General features: G+C 26.8%; 2 protein-coding genes across 3 annotated transcripts; both read right to left on the reverse strand.

Moving 5' to 3' along the window:
• Window positions 1–2,597: 2,597 nt before the first annotated feature.
• Window positions 2,598–3,011, reverse strand: LOC136074608 (protein GVQW3-like). Its single transcript, XM_065786942.1, has one exon. The coding sequence runs from the start codon at window positions 3,009–3,011 to the stop codon at window positions 2,598–2,600; it is 414 nt and encodes a 137-aa protein (XP_065643014.1).
• Window positions 3,012–10,199: 7,188 nt separating this feature from the next.
• LOC101238716 (uncharacterized) lies at window positions 10,200–25,767 on the reverse strand. Of its 2 annotated transcripts, XM_065788875.1 has the most exons (8): window positions 25,074–25,767; window positions 21,051–21,114; window positions 20,532–20,564; window positions 19,441–19,467; window positions 16,009–16,071; window positions 15,805–15,881; window positions 15,626–15,695; window positions 10,200–11,481 (listed from the first exon to the last, which is right to left on the reverse strand). In XM_065788875.1, exons 1-8 carry the CDS (start codon window positions 25,611–25,613, stop codon window positions 11,090–11,092), a joined length of 1,266 nt encoding a protein of 421 aa, XP_065644947.1. In that variant the 5' UTR covers window positions 25,614–25,767; the 3' UTR covers window positions 10,200–11,089. The 2 variants fall into 2 exon arrangements, with proteins under 2 accessions (XP_065644947.1, XP_065644948.1); XM_065788876.1 differs by lacking the exon at window positions 19,441–19,467.
• Window positions 25,768–26,368: the final 601 nt, after the last annotated feature.

The following is a 26,368-nucleotide window of genomic DNA, read 5'->3' on the forward strand; positions in this document are numbered from 1 at the left end:
TTTCTGCGAGCTGGAAAATAGTTTTAGCTTTTGAAAAGCTTTGAAGAAAGCCCTTCAAACTGTTATCAAATGTTTATTATTTCTATTTGCAAAGTCTTAAAAAACAAAAAAATGCGCAATAATAATTTTGTGTCCAACATAAGTACTTTACTGATAACCGCTTAGCATATAAAATAATTTACCAAAAGAATTTCAATGTTAAGCAGCTCTGACGTAGTAGTTAGAGCCTTGGTCTAAATAGAAAGTAATACGAGCAATGCATCGTGTAACATGCTTGTCGAGCATGTTCAATTAAACCCAGTGTTTTTATTAAATTACCAAGTTTAAATAAAAATAAAATACAAAAATAAAACTTGTTATTTTTGTAATACCTTTTAATATATTTTTGTAATTAATATTTCTTAGTATAAAATTCAGATACATTATTTCAAAATATTTATAGTTAATAAGGTATAGTTAATATGCTTGTTTTAAAAGGTTTTCCCTTAAAAAATACTCTATCGCTTTTGGTTGCAAAGTATTTTTTCCGATTCCGTCTTCTAATCAATAAAAAAAAATTCAAATCATTATAAGTCTGACTTTCTCAAGCACGATCTTAAAATATTCAAGTTTCGGTTAAGCATTCGCTAAAGCTTTTTTTTTTAAGGTTTTACATATTTTCAATACTATTTATAATTAATAAGTTTGAAATTTAGTATACTAGATGATAAAGTGATATTGTTTATATAAATAGTAAACATAATGGGCCAAGAATAGATTAAAACTATTTAAAGTAATTCTTTTTTACTCAATAACTGTTAACTTGAAAAAAAGAATATAGTGCACGCAGTATCAAGAGCATTGAGAGGTCAATAAAATCCTCAAGAGTGTATTGATTGCTTTCAAACTTATTTAAAATTTCCTTAACTAAATAAATTACTAAGTGTTATATCGTGGGACATTTTTCAAAACAAGCTGTAACAAGTTGTAAAGTTTATTATGTATTACTCGCTTTAAAATTTTTGAAAAACATGTGAGTATTGAAATCTATAGGAAGATGATTTAAAGATGTTGAAACCGTCTTTAAATATTGGAACCGCTCTTGCTAGCTTCAGATGGTCAGGAAACACTTAAATTTTAAATAAATGATTACAAATAAAAAGTAAATGGTATTCAATAATATAATAAGCAAAAAATTTTATTCTTTCTCAAGATAACATTTTACAATATTACTAATCACTTTAAAAAATTTAATTTCTTGTTATTTTAACTTAACTTATGAACTTTTTTTTCTTATTTTTTTTCTCACGTTTTGTATTTTAAATTGTTTACAATATTCTGCTAGTTTATATTATTTACAGTTTAACTCGTGTAAAAGATTAATATATATGTATTCTTCATAAGACCTTGCCCTTCACAATTATTGTAAATAAAAAAATATTAAAAAAGATGCAAAAAACTTTATATTTTATAAAGTCTCGATGACAAGATCCTTGTGATCTTCTTTCGGAAACCTAGTTTATATTGTTAGTCAACAATATAAACCTAGTTAATATTGTTATATTTATACATTTGTAAAAGTATTTTAATAGTTTATTCTATTGTATAACGACTGACTTTGAAAACTGAAATCATAAAATTAAAAAAAAATTTCTTTAACAACCTTATGGCTGATATCATCAAGACTTGTACTTTTGTTTCGTTTTATCGAATTCAAAGCATACCGAAGTTCATCAGGAGATACCACAAACTCATCCATTACAAAGTACACTTTTTTCAGATATATTTTAAATCTTATTTGATGAAGTAATTTTGTATACCAAGTTTTTCCCGACATTTACAAAAAAAAGTTATTAAAACTTTCTGCAATATTTTTTTGATCGTTATCTTTTTTTCGTCATCAGTGTAGAAATACTACTGTGATCAAAAAGTAAGGTAAATTTTTTTATAAAATGAAAAATCTTTATTTATTCTTCCAAATCTGTATTGTCCCCCTCAAAATAGTCCCCCCCGGCCCCAATGCACTTTTGCCAACGTTTTTTCCAGTCTTCGAAGCATGCCGAAAAGTCCTCGGTAGGGATACCCTTCAATGCGCGTGCCGATTCACGTTGGATCTCTTCAATGGACTCAAAACGATTTCCCCGGAGTGGTCTCTTGAGCTTTGGGAACAGCCAGAAGTCACACGGTGCTAAGTCGGGCGAATACGGTGGTTGTGGAGCAACATGGGTAGAGTTTTTGGCGAAAAACTCACGAAGAACCAGTGCTGTGTGCGAAGGCGCATTATCGTGGTGCAAAATCCAAGAGTTATTGGCCCATAATTCCGGTCTCTTTTTGCGAATAGCTTCACGCAAACGTCGCATAACGCTTAAATAATATTCCTTGTTGACAGTTTGGCCAGTTGGAAGGAATTCGTAGTGCACGACACCACAATAATCAAAGAAAACAGTCAACATGACCTTGATTTTTGAGCAACTTTGACGTGGTTGCTTCGGTCTCGGCTCGCCTTTTTCACGGTATTCACTCGATTGCTCGGTTGTTTCAGGGTCGTATGCGTAGACCCAAGTCTCATCGCCAGTAATAATTTGTTTGTAGACGTCTTGATAGTCAGAAAGCATTGCTTAACACGTTTTAACGCGACGCTCTTTTTCAAAGAAATTGAGAAATTTCGGCACCAAACGTGATTTGAGTCTTCTGAGGCCCAAATGGTCCTTCAAAATCGCTTGCACCGACCCAAATGATATTCCAACCATGTCAACAAGGTCTCGAATGGTTAACTGACGATTTGCAAGCACCAATTCTTTGATTTTGTTGATGTGGCGATCATCAATCAAAGTCGATGGTCGTCCGGAGCGTTCCAAGTCATCAACACGTTCTCGGCCTTCTTTGAAGTCTTTGTACCACTTGTAAACATTTTTTTGAGACATAGTCTCTTCACCGAAGGCCTTTTGCAACATTCGATACGTTTCAGCAGCAGAAATATCATTCCGCAAACAAAATTTAATAGCACTTCTTTGCTCAACAAAATTAGACATCGTGAAAATCGCCGAATGCACTTTTGGTACTTCAGAAACAAGCGTAAACAAAAAAAAATAATTATGAGTTTGACATGTAATTTGGCGCAAATGTTAATGACATTCCTACCAACTTAAAAATAAAAAAGATTGGACGATTCGAATAAGGCGGGAAGTTTAAATTAAAAATTCACCTTACTTTTTGATCACAGTAGTATGTTAGTCATGTATTACCATGATCTTTCTTTTCCATTTAGGGGTCGTCCATAAATTACGTCACACTGTTTTTGACATTTTTTGACCCCCTTCCCCCCCCCCCCCACTTTCCTCGTAACGCATCCGTAACACTTTATTGAACCCTCCCCCCCCCCCTCTAATATTACGTATCAATTTGTGCCCCCTCCTTCCTAAATAAAAAATTATTTTTTTTAGGCGAGTGGGGTACAAAATTTTAAAAATTACAAAACCATTTTAAATATAATAATGTCTATAATTTTCTGAGCTTTCTTGATTTAATTTATTTTTAGGGTGTTTAATGTTTTTTTTTCACCCCAAAAGTTCCGCGTAAAATTGTATAAACTAATATCGCTATCTTAAACATGATACCAATTTTAAAAACCTATTCTTCCGATATATAATACATGCAAAATATTATATATATAATATATAATACATAATAATAAAATATATACGCAAAAATATTATTTTATAAATACAATTTTCGTTCTGCTCACATCGTTAATGTGGTCAAGTGGATTCCGCATCAGTCTAGTAAATCGAGGGTTCCAGGTCGCCTCTCGGTATCGTATCTTCTTTTTTAATTAGTGCAAAAAGGATATTTTTTGTTGCTGCACACTTTTGTGCACTAACTAAATAAAGTTCTTACCATATAAAAACAAAGCGCAGAACGTGTACTGCACATAGACTGTTACAGCCGTAACAGTCCGTTAACATGCGGTAACTACTCCGTTAACGGAGTGTACACATCGACTAAGTAAGATTTAGGCGTAGTTTATTTTACAATCAACATTTAGATACATCAACTAAGGGTTTGGGTTCGATCAGATACTCTTTTCATTAAAAGAAAGTCTTCTCTAAATTTAAATTAAAAAAAAAATGTTGCGTCACAAAATTGAGGGGAGGGCCCCTCGTAACAAATCGCCGCAAAATTGTCTAATCCCCCCCCCCCCTTCCTTAAGCGTGACGTAATTTATGGACGACCTCTTACTTCCTTTATTATATCCGAAGCTTTTTTTTTATCATTTCCGATATTATTTTGTAAAAAATTTGAGTAATATATTTTTTAGTTATTCAAGCAGGTTTTTGAAACTTTTTTTCGTTTTAATAATTTTTTTTTAATTTTTTTTATGAAGCTTTTTTTTGTTTTTTAATAAAAGATTTAATAAAACCTTTTGAAATCCATGGTCTTCGTAAACTTTTGAGCTTGGTTTTGATTTCCTTTATCGGAAACGCTTTATCTTACGCGTTAATGAAATAGTTTTATTAAACTTTAAGCGCTTTATTTGCATCTTTACAATGTAATGAGTTGTTTCCAGTTTACTTTAAGTAAATAATTCTTAAATGCGTTAATATTAAATTTATTAATCTGCCTATTTATTTCCGTTAGTACTTTTCCTTTTTAAAAAAGTCATATGAAAAGATTAGAAATGGGTCGCTTATATCGCTTTTATACGCTTATATCGCGCTTTTATGATTCCGCTTTGAATGCCTTGTTTTTTGTGATGTTTTACCTTACTTTTTGTTATTTAATACATATAAAAAAGCTCTCCGTTATAAAATCTTAAATACAAAAAAATAATAAAAACTTTACGTGATCGTTATTAAGAAATAAAAGTACACATATGCTCGTAAAAGAACATGCGTACTTTTATTCGTTGTTAAAATTGCTAACAAGACCTATAGTCTTGTTAATAATTTTAACAACGACCAAAAGTCGTGTTAAAAATTTATATAAAATAAATAATAATTCGTATTATAAATAAGTTTACAATTTTAAATTTTCATATAAAATAAAAAAACTCAAGCTATATTTCAATCAAGCTATTATACTTGAAGATAAATAATTTAGAATTAAAAAAATAAGTAAAATTTTAGATATATAAATAAATAAAAAGATTCTATTATATATATAAAGATGCCTTACACAGTTTCAAAATATATTAACCAAAAGTGTTTAGTAAAAATTAAAAAATTGTTAAATTTACAATATTATTAAAAATGCAGTATTTGATATAAAGTTAAGAAAAAATTAAAATAAAACTAGAAGAAAATAAATATATAATTTAACTAAAAAACAAAATGAACGATGAAGCTTTTGTTTGAATAAAGTTAATTTCTTAAGAACAGTCAAAATTTTTCAAAGCTCACTTATTCAAATGTAAGGCTCTTCAAAATGAAATGCGATATTTTATTAAATTAGTTTGATTAACTAGTTTACGAATGCCGTGATCATTTTGCAAATTGTATTATGTCTTTAAAACACGTTTGACATTGTTATCTGGTTTAACATTTAAAAAAAATTTAAATTGTAAAGTTGTTTGTAATTTCCTATATTCAAGTACCAATTTAAATATGTTTGGAACGATTTTTTTTTCAAGTATGGTAAAGCAGTAATAAAGCATTTAAAATATTATATATTTAAAATAGTTTTTAAGAATTTAATAATTCGGTAGCTGATAATTTTCTACGTTTTCGACTCCAAGAGTTTTTTTTTTTTTAATGAAGTATACACCACCACCAATGCTACAAAAATTAGGGTTGCTTTCATTTTGGCTCCATGTATTTGATGAGCATATTACCTTAAATTCAGAACGTATGCTTTTTAGCATTAATTTAAAAAATTTGTTACGCATTTATTTATTTATTTCGTCATTATTTCGTCATTTTACACATTTTACAATGTTATCTATAAATTTAAACAAATATATATAATTACAAGCTGACTGGGGCAAGTAGAAGTCAAAATGACTTATCATCAAGCCCCTTTGTGAAATACAAAAAAAAAAAAATACAATTAAATTTTACATTTTCCAATATTACATAAAAGAGTGAAATTATCAAGTTTAAAAAAAAAAAAAATTGGTTAGAAATTTTAGAAGGTTAAAGAAGAACTTAAAGTTAAAAAAAAGAACTTAAAGTTAAAAAAAGAAGAAATTTAAGATAAAGTTAAAATATGAAATAACAAATAAAAAATTACAAATCTGTACATATTCGTATACATATTAAAGACAATAAACAAAAAAAAAAAAATTAATTCGCTTCATATGCATATACATATTCAATACAATATTAAAATTAAATAAAGTACATAAAAAATTAAAAATACAAAATTATTTCGATTTTTTTAAAAAAAAATGTGAGAATGTACGTAATGTTTAAATTTAGTAAGTGTTTTTTTATAGTTCTTTAAAATGTAGCAATAGATTTTATTTTTTTCATATTTTCGTCAAGAACTGAATTCCACAAGCGTGGTCCCCGGCATATAGTCGAGAAGTCAGATTTTTTGAGTGATGTTAGTGGGATGTAGTAATTACTCATTGAATGTCTTGTTTCATATTTATGATTAATTCGAGTGAAACTTTAAAAAAAATATTTTGGAATCATTTCATTTTGAAGTTTAAACATAAATAACAAGTTATGGTATATATTTAGTTTGTATACATTTAGAGCATTTATTTCCTTGAGTAACGGCTCGGCACTTTCGTATCTACTTGCGCCCAAAACTAATCTACTTGCTTGCTTTTGTTTTGTATAAATAATTTTCAGGAAAGATAAATGATTGTTTGCCCAGGCAATATTACAATAGTTAATATGACTATGTATAAATGAAAAGTATAAACTTTTTAAACATAAATTATTTAAAAGATGTTTTGTCTTGTACATAATCCCCAGGGTCTTTGAAACTTTGTTCTCGACTAGCTTTATTTGGCTTTTCCAATTTAAATTCTCATCGAAAATTATTTCTAGTATTTTCATTGAAAAAACTCTTTTTATTTTAATATTGTTAATTGTTAGTTCAGGTAATTTAAGTGGAAGGTTCTCGGATTTAGATGACTTAGCAAACAAAATATATTTCGTTTTTTCAATATTTAATGAAAGTTTATTTGCTTCAAACCACTCATTGAGATATATTAGTTCTGTGTTTACAATATAAAAAATATTTTTTAAATTTGAGTCAGAAAAGAAAACATTTGCGTCATCAGCAAAAATAATTTAATTAAGTATTTTTGAAGACAAATAAATATCATTAATATAAATTAAAAACATCAGGGGTCCAAGTATTGATCCTTGAGGAACTCCGCAATTTATTGATTCAAATGGGGAACATGTTAAGTCATATGGTACTCCTTGTTTACGATTTTGTAAATAACATTGCAGCCACTTTAAATTGGAGTGAACTACTCCATAATTGTGTAGTTTATAAATTAGAATCTTGTGGTTGACAGTATCAAATGCTTTTGATAGATCTAGATAAATTCCGAGTGTGTAACTGTCGTTATCAAAACCATTTAAAATTTGGTTGGCAAGATCAATTACTGCATGTTCCGTGGAATGGTTGTTGTGAAATCCAAACTGTTTATGATAAAGAATGTTGTTTTTTTCAAGATAATTGTACAGTCTGTTGTTCATAATACGCTCTAGTATTTTGGAAAAACAAGAAAGTATGGAAATTGGTCTGTAGTTAGATTTTATTGAGTCATCACCGCCTTTGTATATCTGAATTATTTTTGCTAATTTTAGTTGGTCAGGAAAAATGCCGTTTTTTAGGGAAAGATTAAAAATTTTAAAAAGAGGTTTCTCTATAATATCTGAGACCGCTTTTACAACATCAGGGTTAACTTCATCCAGACCCAGATCCAGAGCATTCATATGGTGAGATACTTCTTTAACATTAAAATAATTATAGAAGATTATGACGTCTTAAAAAATTCATTAACATTACTAAAAAAAAAGTGCATTTTTTATTAAAAATTTCTGAAAAATTCTTTATATTTGTTTTGTTAGCCATTAATATAAAAATATATAATATTTAAAATTAATATTATAAAAAATTAGTTTTTAAACTATGTAACTTTGACTTATTTTAAACCTTTTTTAATATAACAAGCTTGTCATACCTGATGAAAATATTTTCACCTTCTAAACTTATGCTTTTTACGCAGGCTTGTTGTCTCTTGCAAGAAATCTTAGTTCGAGTAAATATCGAGACCCCCGTTTTTTCATTTAAAATGTTTTATTTATATCCATTGCTGACCAATTTCAAAACTATGGTTCAAAACTGTGCTTTTTTTAAAACCCTACACAATCAGGGGCAATCAGGGGGACGAGAATCCCTTAAAAAAACTGCCGATTCTTTCTTTTATTTTTTTTAAAAAAAAAAGAAAAGAAAAAGGTCCTCAAAACTAAAAATCTGCCGACTGAATTGTGTCAAATATCGACTGGCAGTCTAAGTTTCTGAAAAAACTGATTATAACTTTAAAAAGCATTCTTTAAAGGGATAGGGGTCACACACCCTATATCCCCCGTATCAGTAAAGTCAGGAATAGAAAGTCTAAACATCGTAGTAAACGATATGTAGACTTTCTTCTCCTGACCTAATACTTTCTACTTCTGTGATATAATTTGGACTTTCGATGTCTATCTCTTTTCGGTCTCATTATCAGTTTTTACCTTTTGGTCAATTGAATGTTCATAGAAATTTATTTTCTCTTTATATCTTTTATATTTTTTCCAATATGTTACTTTTTTTATTTACTCTAATGATTTTTTCTCTCGATATTATCTATACGTGCATTAAGTATTTTCTAGATATCACGAAGTAAGTCTATGAATACTTCTCACTTGCTCTATGAATAACATTTGTATTTTTTTTGTGCTAAATAAACATTTCCTTTATTTCTAAAAAGCCAAATACCAACTTTTAACACTAAGCTGCTAAAATTACGTCCGTTTATCAATGGGGGAAAAATATCTTATTCTCTAGCTAGTTCTCTACATAATTGCTAGTGAAGGATACCCCCTTAGAATAGTTCAGCAGGTTTATGTATATCGACCTGAAACGTTTAGCTCAAAAAGCAACATGTTGGTATGTTAATTCATGATTAGCGAATTTGCTTAGGTTTTACAATGTGAGACATTGCTTGATACCTTTGAATGATTCTGGCCGGTTGTCAATTTTTTCGACGAAATTATTTTGACTTTCTGCTCAAAACACCCTATAAATATTTTCAACGCCATTGATCTCATCAGGTGAGAGCTCATCGTCAGTTATTGCGCTGCTCATGAAACGCAGGTGTTTTGGCGGCCGATATGTAGAGAGTGTGGTATCTTTATTAGAATTTATGTTGGTACATCTCTATTAGTGAAGGCTATACCCGATGAGAAGCACTTTAGTAGCTAGTCCAACAACTCTTACATAACCAACGTTGAAAATATTGTAGACCAAGTCTTTTTGCAATGAATTTCGATATTTTCCTTCATGAACGAAATTCTTTGCAATCTTTACTTGTGTACCACTTGGAGTACCCTGCCAGGGTACTTACCCGGTTAAATGTTACTATTAGTGTGGGTTTTATTTAAAATTACCTCAGCATTTATGCACTTAAACGCTGCTCTATCATTTTTTGAAAAAGTTTTATTATAAAAATTGCCAGATTTTTCAATTTAACTAAAGTTTTACCATTAAAAAAAATATTAGTGTCCTAAAAAAAAGATTCTGCGACCATGCCCTGTCACTAATTAAAAAAAAATTCTACGACCGAGAACTAGTCAAAAAATAAGTCAGGTAATCTTAACCCACTATTTTACATTTACAATTGAAAAACCTCTTATGAGGAATTATCTCCATCATTATAGTCGAGCCTAAAAATTTATCTTAAAATGTACTGGTACATCTGTAACATTGAGTAGAGATGCAATGTTACTCTCAATCACATATTACAATCAGAGAAAAAATCAGAATAAATAATGATAACTATAAAATCTCATAGATATGTCTAATCCATTAAAATTTATTCTGGGCTACAAGAGTTACAAGTCATATAGTCGAAATGGAAACTGTAACGTGCAGAAAATAATAGCTTAAGATAAAACAATTCATTCATCTGGAATTGTTTCTAATAAAATAGAAGGGATAACGAGCAAACAGCAAATAAGATAAAATAGCAAAAGTGAGGCAATATACGTGTCTCAGGATATAAGTGAAATCATATTAATAAACAAAATATTTAAAAATAAACTTTCTATTTTAAAGCGAATTTAGAAAAAAAACCGTGCGAGCAAAAAACACAGAACATATTTCTATACTTAAAATTTAATATGTACATACATAAAATACTGTAAAATAATATATATATATATATATATATATATATATATATATATATATATATATATATATATATATATATATATATATATATATATAGAGGCACACACTACACGTTAAAAGATTGAGACCCTTAAAGAAAAATAGAATAATTTATAACACATAAAAAAATATACATACACGCAAGCACACACACACACATATATATATATATATATATATGTATATATACACACATATAATAAGTTATCTATATATGATATAACTGCAAAAATGTAGTTATATAATTCCAGTTATATAATTCCAAAAATGTAGTTATATAATTCCAATTATCTCATGAACGGTCTCAAAATTTTGACCTGGAGTGTATATAAGCATGCATATATATATATATATATATATATATATATATATATATATATATATATATATATATATATCACATATAAGAAAATATTACAAAATATAAAAAGTTAACAATTTACAAAACTCTCGTAAAAAAATAGCTGAAAAAACGCTGTTCGGCATTGCGAAAGATTAAAAGCATTAAAAATATATATTGACATGTAAAAAAGATAAATTATAAAAATAAATAAAAGATATTTGTGTTCCAAAACTGTTTCTATTTGTCATTTATTTCTATGCATCGAAGTTGCACATCGGCATCAATAGTTATCTTTTAATCATTGTAACGAGAACTTCGTTACCGCCACTTGAATGAGCATCAAACATATCACTTATTCTTTTTTATTTATACTTTAAAGGCACCAAAACTAGTTGCTGATTCATCATAATCTACAAAACCAAGGTGCTCTTCTGAAACACCTATGGCTATAATGTCGTCTTTCATAAGTCTAAACAATCCACTTGCATAAGTGGTATAAAAGCCCTGATCATTTTGAATATGTACTGCTTTAGTAGCATACCCCCGTAAAATGACAAATTTACTGTTTTTACGAAATAAGTAAACATAATGAGTTAGCACTGGATCCATTTTCTTGTCGTCTGCTTGGAAAAATACTTGAGAGTACACATAATAAAATCCATATTCTGGAACAGACAACCTTCCGTTATTTATAGAAAAATTACCAGCGAGTAAGCCGAAACTAGTGTCGCTTGTTCTTCCTAATGTTCTTAGAATGCCTTAGAAAAATAGATATACTTATAATGATGATGATATATATATTTATATATACACACCCACATATTACTTTTATATATATAAATTATTATATATAATATATATATATATATATATATATATATATATATATATATAATATATATATATATATAATATATATATAAATATATAAATATATATATATATATATATATATATATATATATATATATATATATATATATATATATATATATATATATATACACAACCCTCGCAATTAGGGTCTACCTAAAAGTGTTTGAGGTCAGCAAAAAATTGCGACCTCGTTTCTATATTTTAAAGGTTAACTCCTTTCTGCAATCTTTCTTTACCAGATGACTCTTTGTACTAGCCAAAAGAAGACTACAAAGAGATAATCAAGTAGTGCCTTTTAGTTTTAGGTTTTCCACTATCTAGGGGGTGGTATATAAGCAGTATCACTTTCGCCTGCTGGAAGCTTATAACATGGCTAGGTGGATGGCTAAATTTATCTACTGTATGAGATTTACCTATTTTGAAATGAATTCAAGTGATTGTGAAACAACAGAAAAACTTGAGCAAACTTTGTATCTTTGCTACTTATGTCTATGTGTCAGCCTGGATCGCCTGTTCGATGCCAAGTGATGTTTTAGCTAATGACCTTATACTTTTCTCAAAAATTAAACAATATTCTAAGATCAACAAGGTCATTTCAAATGCTGCAATAAAGAATTTTTAAAATCACATTTGTTACCTTGGCTCAGAAATGATTCCACTTTCATTATCTTCTAGCAGGGTTTGTGACACAAAAAAAATTGATTATCATAGCTATGAGTCAAACTTTGAATCATAGCTTTGATAGTCAACTTTTTTTGTGTTTCAAATTTAAAAAATATATTTGATAAAATTTTATATGATCTATAAAAAAATCTAATAGAATTTAATGTTCCATATGCTATAAATAATATATTAGAACCATTAATTAATTCCTATTGGAATCTTGTATATGCAAGAGGAATCAGAATCAGAATCTTGTAATTCTACAGCAAAAAACAACAACATATATATACCCTATATACCTTGTAGTCTAGTGGGAAATTATATTGCAGTATTTTCTTTGTAACTCCTTACACAGTGTATCTGGTTTTATGTCTGATGCATGAAGGATATAAGTAGCTTATTAAGTAAAAATGTAAAGAAAAACTTTTAGTCAACTTTCTTTACTAATTAATATCATGATAATAATAATTGATAAGAATATCTTGATTTTCTTCAGATATTTCCACAACATTGCCTATAAAACATTTCGCATCATAAACACACGCTGTAGCAATTCCTGGTGAAAGGAAAGCTTATGCTGCTTTGTAAAAACATTTACATGAGTATGCAATATCAAATGACACTCATCTTATTGGTAAAGTATAATTGTGGTAAAAAACAATGGTTCTTTCTTGTTCCTGGAATTGTTGAAAATTAGCATGTTCTTCTAGTTTAAACATGTAATTTAATACAATTGAATCATATGAAATGTGTTAAAAATGTATTCCTTTTATATTTTGTCTACACCAATCATACAATTTCTAAAGTGAACTGATAGGATCTACTAGTGATTGTAAAATGGCCCTTGCTACAAGACTTTTGACAGAGCTCCTAACGCCATCATTACCACTCTTTCCATGTGATGTAGTAAATAAATACCATTCTGCAGATACCTCCTAATTTTGTTCATGGTGACATAAATTAGATTAAAGACATAAATTTGTCTTTTTAATTTTTTTATTGTGAACCTGCACCATCACTAAAAAAAATGCAATAGTCCAAGTAAGGCAATAACTCTATATGTTTTATTACTTCATAAATGAAAGAGCGAAGTCAGATTGCATTGTGTTACAAATTATCTGAGATGATACAAACACTTTTACATTTTGTCTGATGCAATGTTACTTGACTGTTGTTCCAATGGAAACCTTGTACTGCATCTTGAATTAAAAACTGAAATTTTCAGTTAAATCTAAAATACTAAAACATGATTACTTGGTAATGTTATTTTTAGATACTGCAAATAAGCTGCTTGATTTTTGACTATGTAATGATGGTCTCTTCATTAGTCTATTTGTTGACAAGTTTTTTTTATTAAAATCATCCACTGGAAGAGTTACTGGAACTATATCTCATTACCACTGATTAAAGGTGATTTATTCCATGCTGTGATTATCAAACTCCATTATTAAATTCAAAGTTTTCATGAGTTTTGGTACAATAAATAAGAAATAATAAACTTTATGTATAAAATAAAGATATAAAAAAAACACTCAATAACTTGCTTGTTATTTATGTCACAGCTTTTAAATGTGAATGTTTAGTAGTGTTTGAGCACAAAGGCACTTCATGCATCAGACATAAAACCATACACAGTATAAGGAGTTTAATTACAATTTTTTCTAGGTTCTGGGAAATAATGTGCATATTAAAAAGTAAATGGATGGGGAAGGGGAGGGAGGGAAAGGGGGAAGGGGCTAGGACTATTTGATAACTGAGTTTAATTCAGGCTTAATTCAATACTTATTTCTAGTACTGATTATAAAATACTTTTACATATATATACACTTTGTATTACAATATATATTTGTCTTTAATGCATTTTGTGCAAACTTCATTGTTCTTATTTTGTAGTTATCCTATGAGTACCCACTATTTTTTTTTTCTGAAATCACTGTAATAAAGTCTATTTTACTGATTAAATAATCAGTAGAAAAAAAAATTCTTAATAAAATCAGTGTTGATCCTAGGTTACCAGTGTTTTGAAGTAAAGACACAATTTCTTAAGTTTTACCCAAAGCTATTTTTAGTTTATCAAGTTTTAGCTGTCGCCCATAATTTTTTAGAGAGTGGTATCATATCAGTAAATATCTGAAAATTTGCAAGCCTATCATTTATAGAAACTAAAAAAATATGTCTTTTCACAGCTTAAATTGCAGATTTTGTTTATTGACCCATCTAAAATCAGCTTTTTATATTTGCAAATGATTTTTTTAGATTTTTTAGGTAGCCATTATGGATAAAATGTGACATTTGAAAATTAAATGTCAAAGTTTTATTAAAGTAAGTCTAAAGTTGTATACAATAAAAAACTAAAAGGATTTCTAAAATTTTGTTTATAAAATAAAGAGCCTTAAAGTATGAACAAAATATGTTTTTGCTACTAAAGTTTTTATTTTTGGAAATATTAGAAATTTCAAATGATCATATCCCACTATTTTTATTTTAACATTATTTTTAGTTAATTATTTAAAAACTCAATGCAAAATAGCATCTGCTATTTTGCATTGAGTTTGCAAATAATTGCAGTTTTCACTCAATTCATGACAACAATTATAATGAGCAATTTCATAACAAATATTATATTTAGTACAAATGTACATACTTAGACAAAACATGTGACAAACATTTTAAAAAAAAAGGACTGTTGATACAACTGTGGATACTTAAAACAGATGAGACAGCCAAGTTTAAATTAATTTTGGCAAGTATAAAAAATTACTTTAAACACAATTTTTGCAAGAAGTTTCAACAAATTTATATTTATTATTAAGTTTCAAGTTATGTTACCCAAAAATTGTATTCTTTTGTATGTAATTATTTAATAATTTAATTCAAGTCTATAAAAATATTTTATTTACATCTAACATGCTTTTTTCTTTCATTTTTTTTTGTTTTGTCTTTTTGTTATTCACCTTCTCAAGGCTGAGAAGGCCACTACAGATGAGGAGGCTACTTAATAGTGGTTATAACCCTCTCTCAACTCTAAAACTCAGAAACACGAACCTTGAGAAACAAGGCTGCTTCGCGGAGAAACAAGTTGAAAATTTAAAAATTAAACAAAAGAAGAGTTTTACTTATTTGAATAAAAAACAACTCATATGCACAAGGAGAAATAAATATTTTTTTTCATAGACTGATTTAACCACTGTAAAGAAACTGAGGTGAGTAAACATGTTGTATTATATATGCATTATTTACATAATAAAACATACAAACCTTAAAATTACATAAAAAGAGTAACAAATAAAAAATAAAAAATTAACTTCATAAACTTAGAATGCAATTAGTAAACAATCAAGTCTTTGAACATTGTTTTAGTACCTTTTGGTTCAGAATTTAATTGAGCTCCTACTTGATGTCCAGTTATATGAGCAACAGGACGGTTATTTATCTAAAAGTTATTTATAACCTAACATTAAACAATAACAAAAAACTTAAACGAATGTTTTAAAAAATAATTTTTAAAATTTTTTAAATAGTATTAAAATCTTTAAACTTACAGACATAACTGGTCCAGGTAAACCTGGAGGTCCAGGACTTCCAACTGGTCCTAAATCACCAGGTGGTCCAGGTTTACCTAAAATACGAAAATTTTCCTCCTATAATTAATTGTAATATAACAATCAAGATGTACTTTAAAAGTCAACCAAAAAAAAAATTATAAAAATAAAAAAAAGAAAGAAAAAGTAACAGGGTTCTTATACCTGGATTTCCTTTTAATCCTCTTGCACCAGGTTGCCCATCTTTACCAGGTGGACCAGCTTCTCCTATAAAATTGTAGGCCATAAAACAGTTTAATAACAATAACAGTTTTTAATTTTTTTTTTTTAATGTTATTTCATTTCCCTAAGGCCCTGAAGGCCACTACAGATGAGGAGGCTACTTAATTGTGGTTATAACCCTCTCTCAACTCTATAACTCCAAAACACGGACCTTGATGAACAAGGCCACTGCGTGGAGAAACAAGTTGAGCACGGTACTACCAGGGACGTGGTGGGGATTGAACTCGGAACCTCTCGCTTATGAAGCGAGCTCTCTACCACTACACCACTACCGCATCGCTGTTGGATAAATCAAGTTAAAAATCAAAAATTGGTCTGATTTTTAAATCTTACAGAATTTGAAGTAAAATCAGATATTAAAAATATTTCTCTGAAAAATTTTAATTTTGCTCCCCACCTCCTTTCTATGAACTATCCTGAAACAACAGAGTTATTTTCTAATATTATTATCTTTGATATTTTAACAATTATTCAAGGGCCTCTTTTAAAAGAGCAAAACTTTTCATTCCTTTTTCTACCTTTTCTAACTCAGATAAAAAAATCTTGAAAAAAATTAAAAAATTAAACGAGAACACATTTATGTTTTTTATTTTAATTCACCTCCCTAAAGCTGAGAAGGGCACTACAGGCGAGGAAGCTACTGTAGTTGTGGTTACGACCCTCTCTTAATTCTATAACTTCGAAACACGAATCTTGATGAATAAGGTCACAGCAAGGAGAAACAAGTTAAACACATTTACTAATAAGAAATAATCTCAAGACCTCAGGGTATTAACCAAGAGAAAATTTTAAACAGCATTTTTACAATATTCTAAATTTAAATTACAGTTGTTCTCTCCTCTTCCCTATTGAATCAAATCCAAAGGTTTAATATTATACAAAGCCAATTAAAATGTCAAGATTTTATAATTTTTTAAGCAAAAATTTTTATATAGTTAAATGGCTTTTTACTTTGCAATCGTAAGAAAACCAATGGTGGCAACAAACTAAACACTTTAAATTAAACTAACAACTTCAAAATGATAAAATGGAATACATAAATAGATCTTGTTATGAGCTTTTGTTGCATTATATTAGTAGTAAGTATATACATCATACAACAATATCAGTATTAAAATAAATAGTTAACAAATAATTATTCTAAATATTCTACATATTTTATATATTACTAAATATTGTAAATATTCTAAACATTCTACAAAAAATATTTGAGCCCCCAAAGGACTCTGGTTCGGAAAGTCACAAAATCATTACTCTTCAGAAATACTTTAGGAAAAAAAATCAGGGCATTTATAGTGCAGGAAATTCTCAATATTGAATCCAGAGTTCTTCTGTAAAAAGAGCCAGGGACTCCAAAAATTCTGACTAAAAAATACTATTTTACAAAACTTTAAATCATATATATATATTTTTAGTAAGCTATAACAAAAAAACAAAAGACAGCGCCTAAACTAACCTTAAAACTTTATACAATATTCTGTTGAAATAAGCAAAAGTGAAGACTTTTAAATAAAAATTAAAACTTGCACATTGCAAAACAAAAAATATAATTTAAAAGATACCTTTTAAAACATATTAGTTCATTGTTTTTTTTTTCCCTTCTATTTCAATTCACCTCCCCAAGGCCCATGAAGGCCACTACAGTTGAGGAAGCTACTTTTAGTTTTGGTTACAACCCTCTTTTAACTCTATAACTCCAAAACACAAACCTCTACGAACAAAGCCACTGCACAGAGAAACAAGTTGAGCGCGGTACTACTAGGGATGTGGTGGGGATTGAACTCGGAACTTCTCGCTTATGAGGCGAGCGCTCTACCACTATACCACTACCGCATATTGCGGTATTTTTAAAGCATATTGTTAAAACATGGTTAATTTTATGCCAATTTAAAAATTAAATTACACTAAACAATAAAGCTGATTGACCAACCATTATGATTAGTTTTAATTTGGTAGAAATGGAATTAATAAAACTCAACTGTTTGGCTATTGCTATTGCTTAATGATATAAAGAAAAATTTCTCTAAATTATGCCACTGAAACTTCATTGTGTTAAAAAACAAGAAAGAAATTTAGTATTATGCAACCTCTGTAACATAAATGATTTATATGAAAACAAATCTACATATTCATAAATAACTTAACAAAGAATTTCAACTTGATATGGTTACAAAAAACTTTGTATAAAAGAAATTGGGATTTTAAAATTAAAAAATTATTTAGTTTCACAATTGTTTCATACATTAGCAAAATTACAACAAACTTAAATAAGTAGATTTATGAAAAGTCTAATATAATATCAAACTAAACAGAATCATTATTTCAAATTGATTAATGGAGAAGAGAAGCTGAAAATAGTTAAATAGCAAGAGTTAAATAACACCCATTTAATTTGTCAGCTAATAGAATTACTATTACGAAACACACTCTTCAGTTAAAGATATTATTGGTCAAATAATTAAGGATGCCCATTTGTAAATGGTTATAACAGAGAAGACATTATAGTTTACAGGTAAAATTGGAGTACTCCTTACAAACTGAAAGATCAATTATGACTCACAATGAAAATACGATGCATTCAAGTGATATTCAATTGTTTAAAGGTTTCATACTTTTTTTAGTCCAATGTTTTATATAAAAAAGAGAAATCAGTTGAATGTTGAAAGGGGAAGTAGAGTTAAGCAGTTGAATGTTGAGCGATTATATAGCCCCCCAAAATTAACTGATCAATAAATATATAAATAAAATATATAGATAGCGTATATTTTTATGCTATATCTTTATTGCATATAAATATATACAACAAAGTTATAGCATAAAAATGAAGTCACTCATATTTCAGATTGACATTCTAGTCAAGATTTTTATTATATTTTTATGACAAAAGATATAATGAGAAAATACTTTAATTGTTTTAAAATCTTCCTTTATTCCAAAAATGCATTAACAAATTCAGGAAGAACCAAACGCTTTTAAATGGGTTGTTACATGTTTCATTAACAGTTCCATTAATAATTACATTAACATTATATGTTTCATTAACAATTTCAGGAAGGACCAAAAACCATTTACTAAATGGGTTGGGTTATATATTTCATCAACAGTACTAATACCATTAAATATGTGTAACAAAAACATGTTTTTGACACATGAAAATTTAAATTATAGCATTTCAAAAAAAATCAATTAACTTATCAATACAAAGTCAGTTGATTAGGCAACTATTTAACATTAGTAACAAGATTTAACATTAGTAACAAGATTTAACATTAGTAACAAGATTTAACATTAGTAACAAGATTTTATAAAGAGCATTATAGTAAATAAAATATGATTAATAATTAAGATTAGTACCTCGTTTCCCATGTTTTCCAGTTATAGCTATAAAAGGAGAGATTAGTAGTTAGTTGATTTAGTATAAAATGTAAAATACATAAAATTCAAAGAACAACATTTAAATTTAGATAATTTAAAAATTATTCTTTGAGTAAATAACAAGAAAAATTTATTATACTACTTCACTTAATATATTATCTTAAATATGTTAAATATCTTAATATATTATCTTAAATATGTTGCTCAAACAAAAAAGATATAGATGATTGTGTTTATTTAAAAAAATAAAATTTATTGGAGAAAAAAACTCAATATTTGATGATCCAGTTTAGTGCACCTAAAAACATTTAAAACAACAAATAACAAAAAGTTTAGCCAAGCTTTTAACTTTGATAAATAAAACAAAGGTAAAGTGAAACAAAAAAACTAAAAGAAAATAGAAATCACATAAGCTTTAACTCTTCCATGCCATATTTAATTAATAAAATAGCATTATGGAAACCCAACCAAACCAAGTGAAACTTTTTAAAACTTTTTCTTGAATTAATCAAAATAATCATTTGCTAAAGTGCGAAATAAAAAATTACTTATTATGATCTTGTAAATAACAGTGGTCAAAAACAACAATTTTAGAATTCTAATATATATCTATCTATCTATCTATATATATACATATATATATATATATATATATATATATATATATATATATATATACATATATATATATATATATATATATATATCTATCTATCTATCTATCTATCTATCTATCTATCTATCTATATATATATATATATATATATATATATATATATATATATATATATATATACATATATATATATATATATATATATATATATATATATATATATATATATATATATATATACATAAAATAAAAAATTAATTTTTACATATTTAACTTATTTCTCAAAAAAAATTTAATTTATTTAACTCTTAAACAATAACATTTAAAAAATAAGATCTAATGTTTCTACAATAAGATTATATTTTGATAAACTAAGTTTAAACACTTTTAAGTTTATACCATTTTATAAATCAAGCAATATATGCTATAACTTTTTGGGGAAAAAAAAACAAACCTTTTCCAGGTGGACCAACTGGACCAGGAGCACCTAATATCAAAAAAATAGCATTTCTGTTACAAATATAAATTTTTATTAATAACTAGTTACAATTTTTAATAAATATTACTATAATCTGGATTGAGGAGATATAATCTGGATTGAGGAAATATTCAAAATAATAACATCTGTATTATATTAAGAACATATAAAAAAACTTTCTATTCATAAAAGACTCAATAAAAGAAAAATCTTTTAAAACAAACATTAATGCAGAAAGATCAAATAAATATAATCTTATCATATGACAGATATTTACATCAATTTATAAAATTGTATATTAACTATAAAAACAATAACATTTCATTAAACAAATTTTAAGCAACAATTTATATAAATAATAACTTTTTATAAAAAAAAAGAAGGGAAAAAAATGTAAAATTAAAATCCTGAAAATATAACAACAATTATATATGATATAAAAACCATTATTTTATATCAAACTTAAAATATAACATAGCATTAATTAAAACTTACCTATGCACGTGCAGTTTGTGTTATTGAGTATTACTCTTGTGGTTTCATGTGATTGAGATGGTTTCTTAACAAAAGTAATACAACAAAAGTAATAGAAATATCTAAAATTATCAGCTGAAAAAGTCAAAAAAAAAAAAAAAGACAATTTTACTGGGGCAGCTTTTTTTTTATTATTCTTCATATTTTTCTTCTTTTTCTGAAAGAGCCATATGCTATAGGGGAAAGCAAAAAGAGTAAGCAATTGCTGATCTATATACTAGATAGTATATATATATATATATATATATATATATATATATATATATATATATATATATATATATATATATATATATATATATATATATATATATATATATATATATATATATATATATATATACTATCTAGTATATAGATCAGCAATTGCTTACTCTTTTTGCTTTCCCCTATAGCATATGGCTCTTTCAGAAAAAGAAGAAAAATATGAAGAATAATGAAAAAAAGCTGCCCCAGTATAATTTCAGTATATATATATATATATATATATATATATATATATATATATATATATATATATATATATATATATATATATATATATATATATATTTGAAATATAGGTTTGCAAACTATCAAAGAACTATATATTTTCCTTTTTTATTAATAAGTATAATCCTTCACTTTAATAAAATTTCCTAGATAATTAAAAAATAAAAATAAATTAGGAGAAATTAAGGAAAGCATTCAAATTTTACCTTTTTTTAAGGTTATTTAAGAACTTTAAAGGAGGATTTTTTTTTAAAGGATATTAAAGATTTTTAAGGTGGAGTGGGAACCCTGTTCAATGAAACATTACATAAGATTAAGTTTTGTCTCAAAATCAGACCAAATAAAACGAACAACAAAATGCAAACAGCTACTAACATATCACAAAATATTGTAATTTAGTATATTATTGGGTTGATTAAAAAAGCTAATAAGCACTTTTTCAAAAAAATATATAAAAAGTTTTTACTTTTAATTTCATAATCAATCTTCAACAATATATGCACCATTATTATCTACAACCTCTTATTGCTCCTATTAAAAGAATGACACTGATACAGTATTTGTATCTTATCAAAATATAAAAATACTCCTTGTTGTTGAATCTTTCTTTCATGCAGCTGTTGTGTAGTAACCAGAAGAAACAATAACCTGTTGGGACTATATAAGGTAAATCTGGCAACACTTCCCAGGCAAGCTCCAATAAACTTTGTTGCATCAGTTTTCTTATGTGAGGACATACATTGTCATGGAGGAAGTAAACTTTATGGTGCCCTGGGCATTTTATCAAGAGTTCTAATTTAAGCTAATTAGGAACTCAGCCCCACCAAATCGAGAGCAACACCATTTAAGAATAAAATTTAACTTTGATAGTTAGTTTTTGAAAATGTTCTGGCATTAGCCGCTGGTGTATCCTGGTATGGTGTACATAAAATAACTTCTTATCTTTGTTAATGACATAGTCCGCTAAATGTATGACTAGCAATCAGTTCATGTGATGTAAAATTGGAGGTCTTTCCATTTAATGCAGGAGGTATTCTATAGCTCTATGAATATGACGAGTTTGCTTGGCCTGCTGGATCTAGGTCAGTCAGCAACATTAAATCTCCAATATATAAGCATTATAACCAACTCTTTGCTGTCACCTCAGACAACCTTGACATATCCGATTATGATAGACCATTTTAGAATATGATAGACTGTTTGTAAATATAATCAAGTAAAGGATGTTTTTTAAAGCTTTTAGAACTTTCTTGAAATTATAAAATATTACTCATTACTTACAAGCTAGCCCAATAGTAAAAAGAATAAAGTTTAAAATAATACTTCTGGAATATTCTGGAATTGTATTTAACGCATATATTATAAAAATAAAAGGTTCCCTCAAATATGCCTTCAATGAAAACTGAGGCTTTTATTTGCCTTTTAATTTTATTTGACATAATTTTTTCTGTGGAGTCAACCAACTATTACCTAAAATTGTGACCACCTACTTCACCTTGAACAGTAATATTCAAAAGTGCAAAAAAGTAAATTAAAAAAAAGGGGAACTTTTACTAATAATTGTTATTTCATAACATTTTTGACATTTATGTAAACATCTACAGTAATAATATAGAAAATTCAATAAATCATAATGCATGTTTTTTCATTTTCACTTCAATATAGAATTAAAAATTGAAGTAAATTTAACGCGTTATAAAAAATGTCCAAAATATCAAAATCTACTTCATTAAAATAAAATTATAAAATATCAATCCCTTGTAAAACTTTTTATAAAACTGTTTGTAAAATAGTTGTAAAACTATTTATAAAATCAACCCTAAATTTATATATATATATATATATATATATATATATATATATATATATATATATATATATATATATAATATAATATTAATGATTGTAATAATAATAATATTAATAATAATAATAGTAATAATATTTACTTTTGATTTGTCTATTTAATCTTACTGTGTCTACTTAAATATTTAAACGAGATCAGACTTCTTTTTTTACGTGATAAAATTACATGGATCTCACATGCTATACAATATATAATTATTTATATTGTAAAAATACTGATATTTTTAAACATATAAAGATACATTGATGATAATGAAGATACATCAATAATATAGTTAGTATAATTGATAATGTATAATATAGTATATTTAATTATCTTTACTCAAAATAATGAAAAGTAAAGTTGGATGAGTCAATAACCTTGACATATATGAATAAATAATCTTGATTTTATCTTTCTCAATAATCAAAGCACTTAGACAAGGTGCATAAATTGGTGTTGTTTACTTATAAATCAATACACATTTAATAATGTAAATTAATAATATTTCTAAATATATACAATTATACAACACCTAAAATATTTCGAATACAACTTAAAAACATTATACAATACTTCATATGTTATAAAGTTATAAATATTTATAAAAACTATTAATTTACATATAAGTAAATATATATTAACTAATATGGATAGATGCAATTTTTTGTGTAATTACTATTATTACTATTTTCAATGTTATTATCATTACTATTATTTTAAATATTATTTATTCAATAGCTTCATTTTTTATGCATCGATAAAGTTTTATATTATGATTTTTTAAATCTTAAAATAGATCTTTTTTTTTAAAATAAAATATTAAATATCTTTTAGGTTACTTTTTAAGAGATATAATAGTTAATTTAAATACATTAAAATGTTTATTTTATTTATATTAAAACTTTTCGCAATTATATATTATTGTTATTATTGTCAATTTATTTTATAACAAAAACAAACATAAAAAAAGTACAACTAAAGATAAAATACAATCAAAAAACAGTTAAAAACAACATAAACTGCTCTTTACAAACATTTTGCCATACATTATGACCTAAGCTGTAAAATAAAAGTTTAAATTGTTTAAAAGTGTCAAATGCAGGTAAACCAAGTTCAAAGAACATAATAGTAATGCTATCTATTACCATTATAAAGAATCAGAAGAGATGAGGAAGATGTTTGAATTAAAAGAATAAAAAAAAATTATAAAATATTAGAAGCTGGTATGATTTACAGTATAGGAATAAGCAATTAAACATGCTAATGTTGTTTGTTTAAATCTTGCCTTCAAATAAGAGTTATTTCCTTGAATTTCAGATCAATATTTTTATAATTATTGATCATGAAACAAATCAATCATTTATTAGTCATAACAAAATTGGTAAGGTAGAAACCTGTCTCAACCAGAGAAGAGTGGAATCATGAATGTTAAACATAATAATAATTTAAAAAAAAATAGTATAAAATTCAGTGGTAATTAGTTTACAAATTGTCAATGCTTTAAAAGTGGATTTGTACATTATTTGTACAAATTTAAATACTTGTGAATTATACGTTGCATATAGTCAACAAACTAGCTCAGACAATGAATAATTTTAATATTGTCTGAGATGTTATTCATTGAAATTTTTATTATTACTTACTTCAACTATATCTTCATCGTCTAATATCTCTAAAATTTTTAAAGGTGCATTTGTTGACTGTGTTGTTTTTGCTTTGAAACTACTGGAATTAGCTGAATTAGTATTATTATGTTGTAAACCAGACTCTTCAATAACTTGGTTTGATTTATAATAAGATATAGATGGCGATTTATTTACAATACTAGTCCTTTTATCTGAAAACAAATTCTCGCCAACATTTGATTTCAGTTCTGATAATATCACAAAAAGTATTACAAAAAGTACAATGAATATAACATTAAAAATTCCTTGAACTATCAGTAATGAATTATTACGTCTACATTTTACACAACATTCTGTCAAAACCACTTCCGTCGTTTTTGTCGTCGTCGTGGTTTGTATTTTTCCAGGTGTTCTGTATGAATGTTCTGGAACTGAGCTTTCTTTGCAACTATTTGCTCTCGTAAAAAAAACCATGATTTTGTTAGTTGTAGTCGTTTTATCGTACATATACGGGAAAATATCAACGATAAGATAATAATTAAGTAAAAAAAAACGCATGAAAATTAATTTGTGATACAATTTTGTTCATTTTCTTAGCTTATTATATTGTTAAAAAATGATACGGACTTTTTTTATTACTTGTAAACGCTATCGGCTATAATATTATCAAATCCGCCATGAATTATAATACTCGAAATTTAGTTGTAAATAGTTTACCGTCGATGCGGCCCGGTCTAGTTGACAATAATAAAAGATAACATAAGATCCAATGAAATAGCGATTTGATTGTTTTATGAATTAACTAGTGTTTTGCTCATCTCCTACGTTTACGTCACAGACTCAGAGTCAACGAGAATGTTTTCAAGAAAAACTGAATACAGTATTGAAGATATTTGATCGCTATTTGACATACATTATGACCTTGTTTTTGTTTATTTTTACCAATTTTTTTAATAAAAATCTTATAAGAAAGATTTATAACCTTAAATATAATGGTTAACAAAATAGTGAATTTTTTTCTTTCGTAAAAAAAAAAGGTAAAAAGCAAATTTTAGCATAAACTTAGCGTTAAAATTCATATATTGGCTCCTCCCCTACACATTAAATTAAACCAAATATTATTTTATTTCTCTCTTAAACAAGGTTGCATAAATTTAAAAAAGGATTATGTTTTATCTGGCAACGAAAGTAAAAAAGCACTACGAGAGAGGAACTTGCGTATAATGATTGCAAGAACTACAACACTGGAACCTCAAATCAAATTTAAATCAAAATAAAAAGGTTAATTAGTCTAATTTGAAATACTTAAAGTA

The sequence above is a fragment of the Hydra vulgaris genome, chromosome 01 (assembly GCF_038396675.1).
Source record: "Hydra vulgaris chromosome 01, alternate assembly HydraT2T_AEP".
Lineage (NCBI taxonomy): Eukaryota > Metazoa > Cnidaria > Hydrozoa > Anthoathecata > Hydridae > Hydra > Hydra vulgaris.

Coding starts and splice junctions, on each gene's coding strand:
- LOC136074608 (XM_065786942.1), bottom strand. CDS start 3,011: ATGTCTAATTTTGTTGAGCAAAGAAGTGCTATTAAATTTTGTTTGCGG.
- LOC101238716 (XM_065788875.1), bottom strand. CDS start 25,613: ATGCGTTTTTTTTTACTTAATTATTATCTTATCGTTGATATTTTCCCG. Junction 19,468..20,531: donor AGTTGGTCCACCTGGAAAAG/GTTTGTTTTTTT, acceptor CTCCTTTTATAG/CTATAACTGGAAAACATGGG. Junction 15,882..16,008: donor AGGATTAAAAGGAAATCCAG/GTATAAGAACCC, acceptor TTCGTATTTTAG/GTAAACCTGGACCACCTGGT.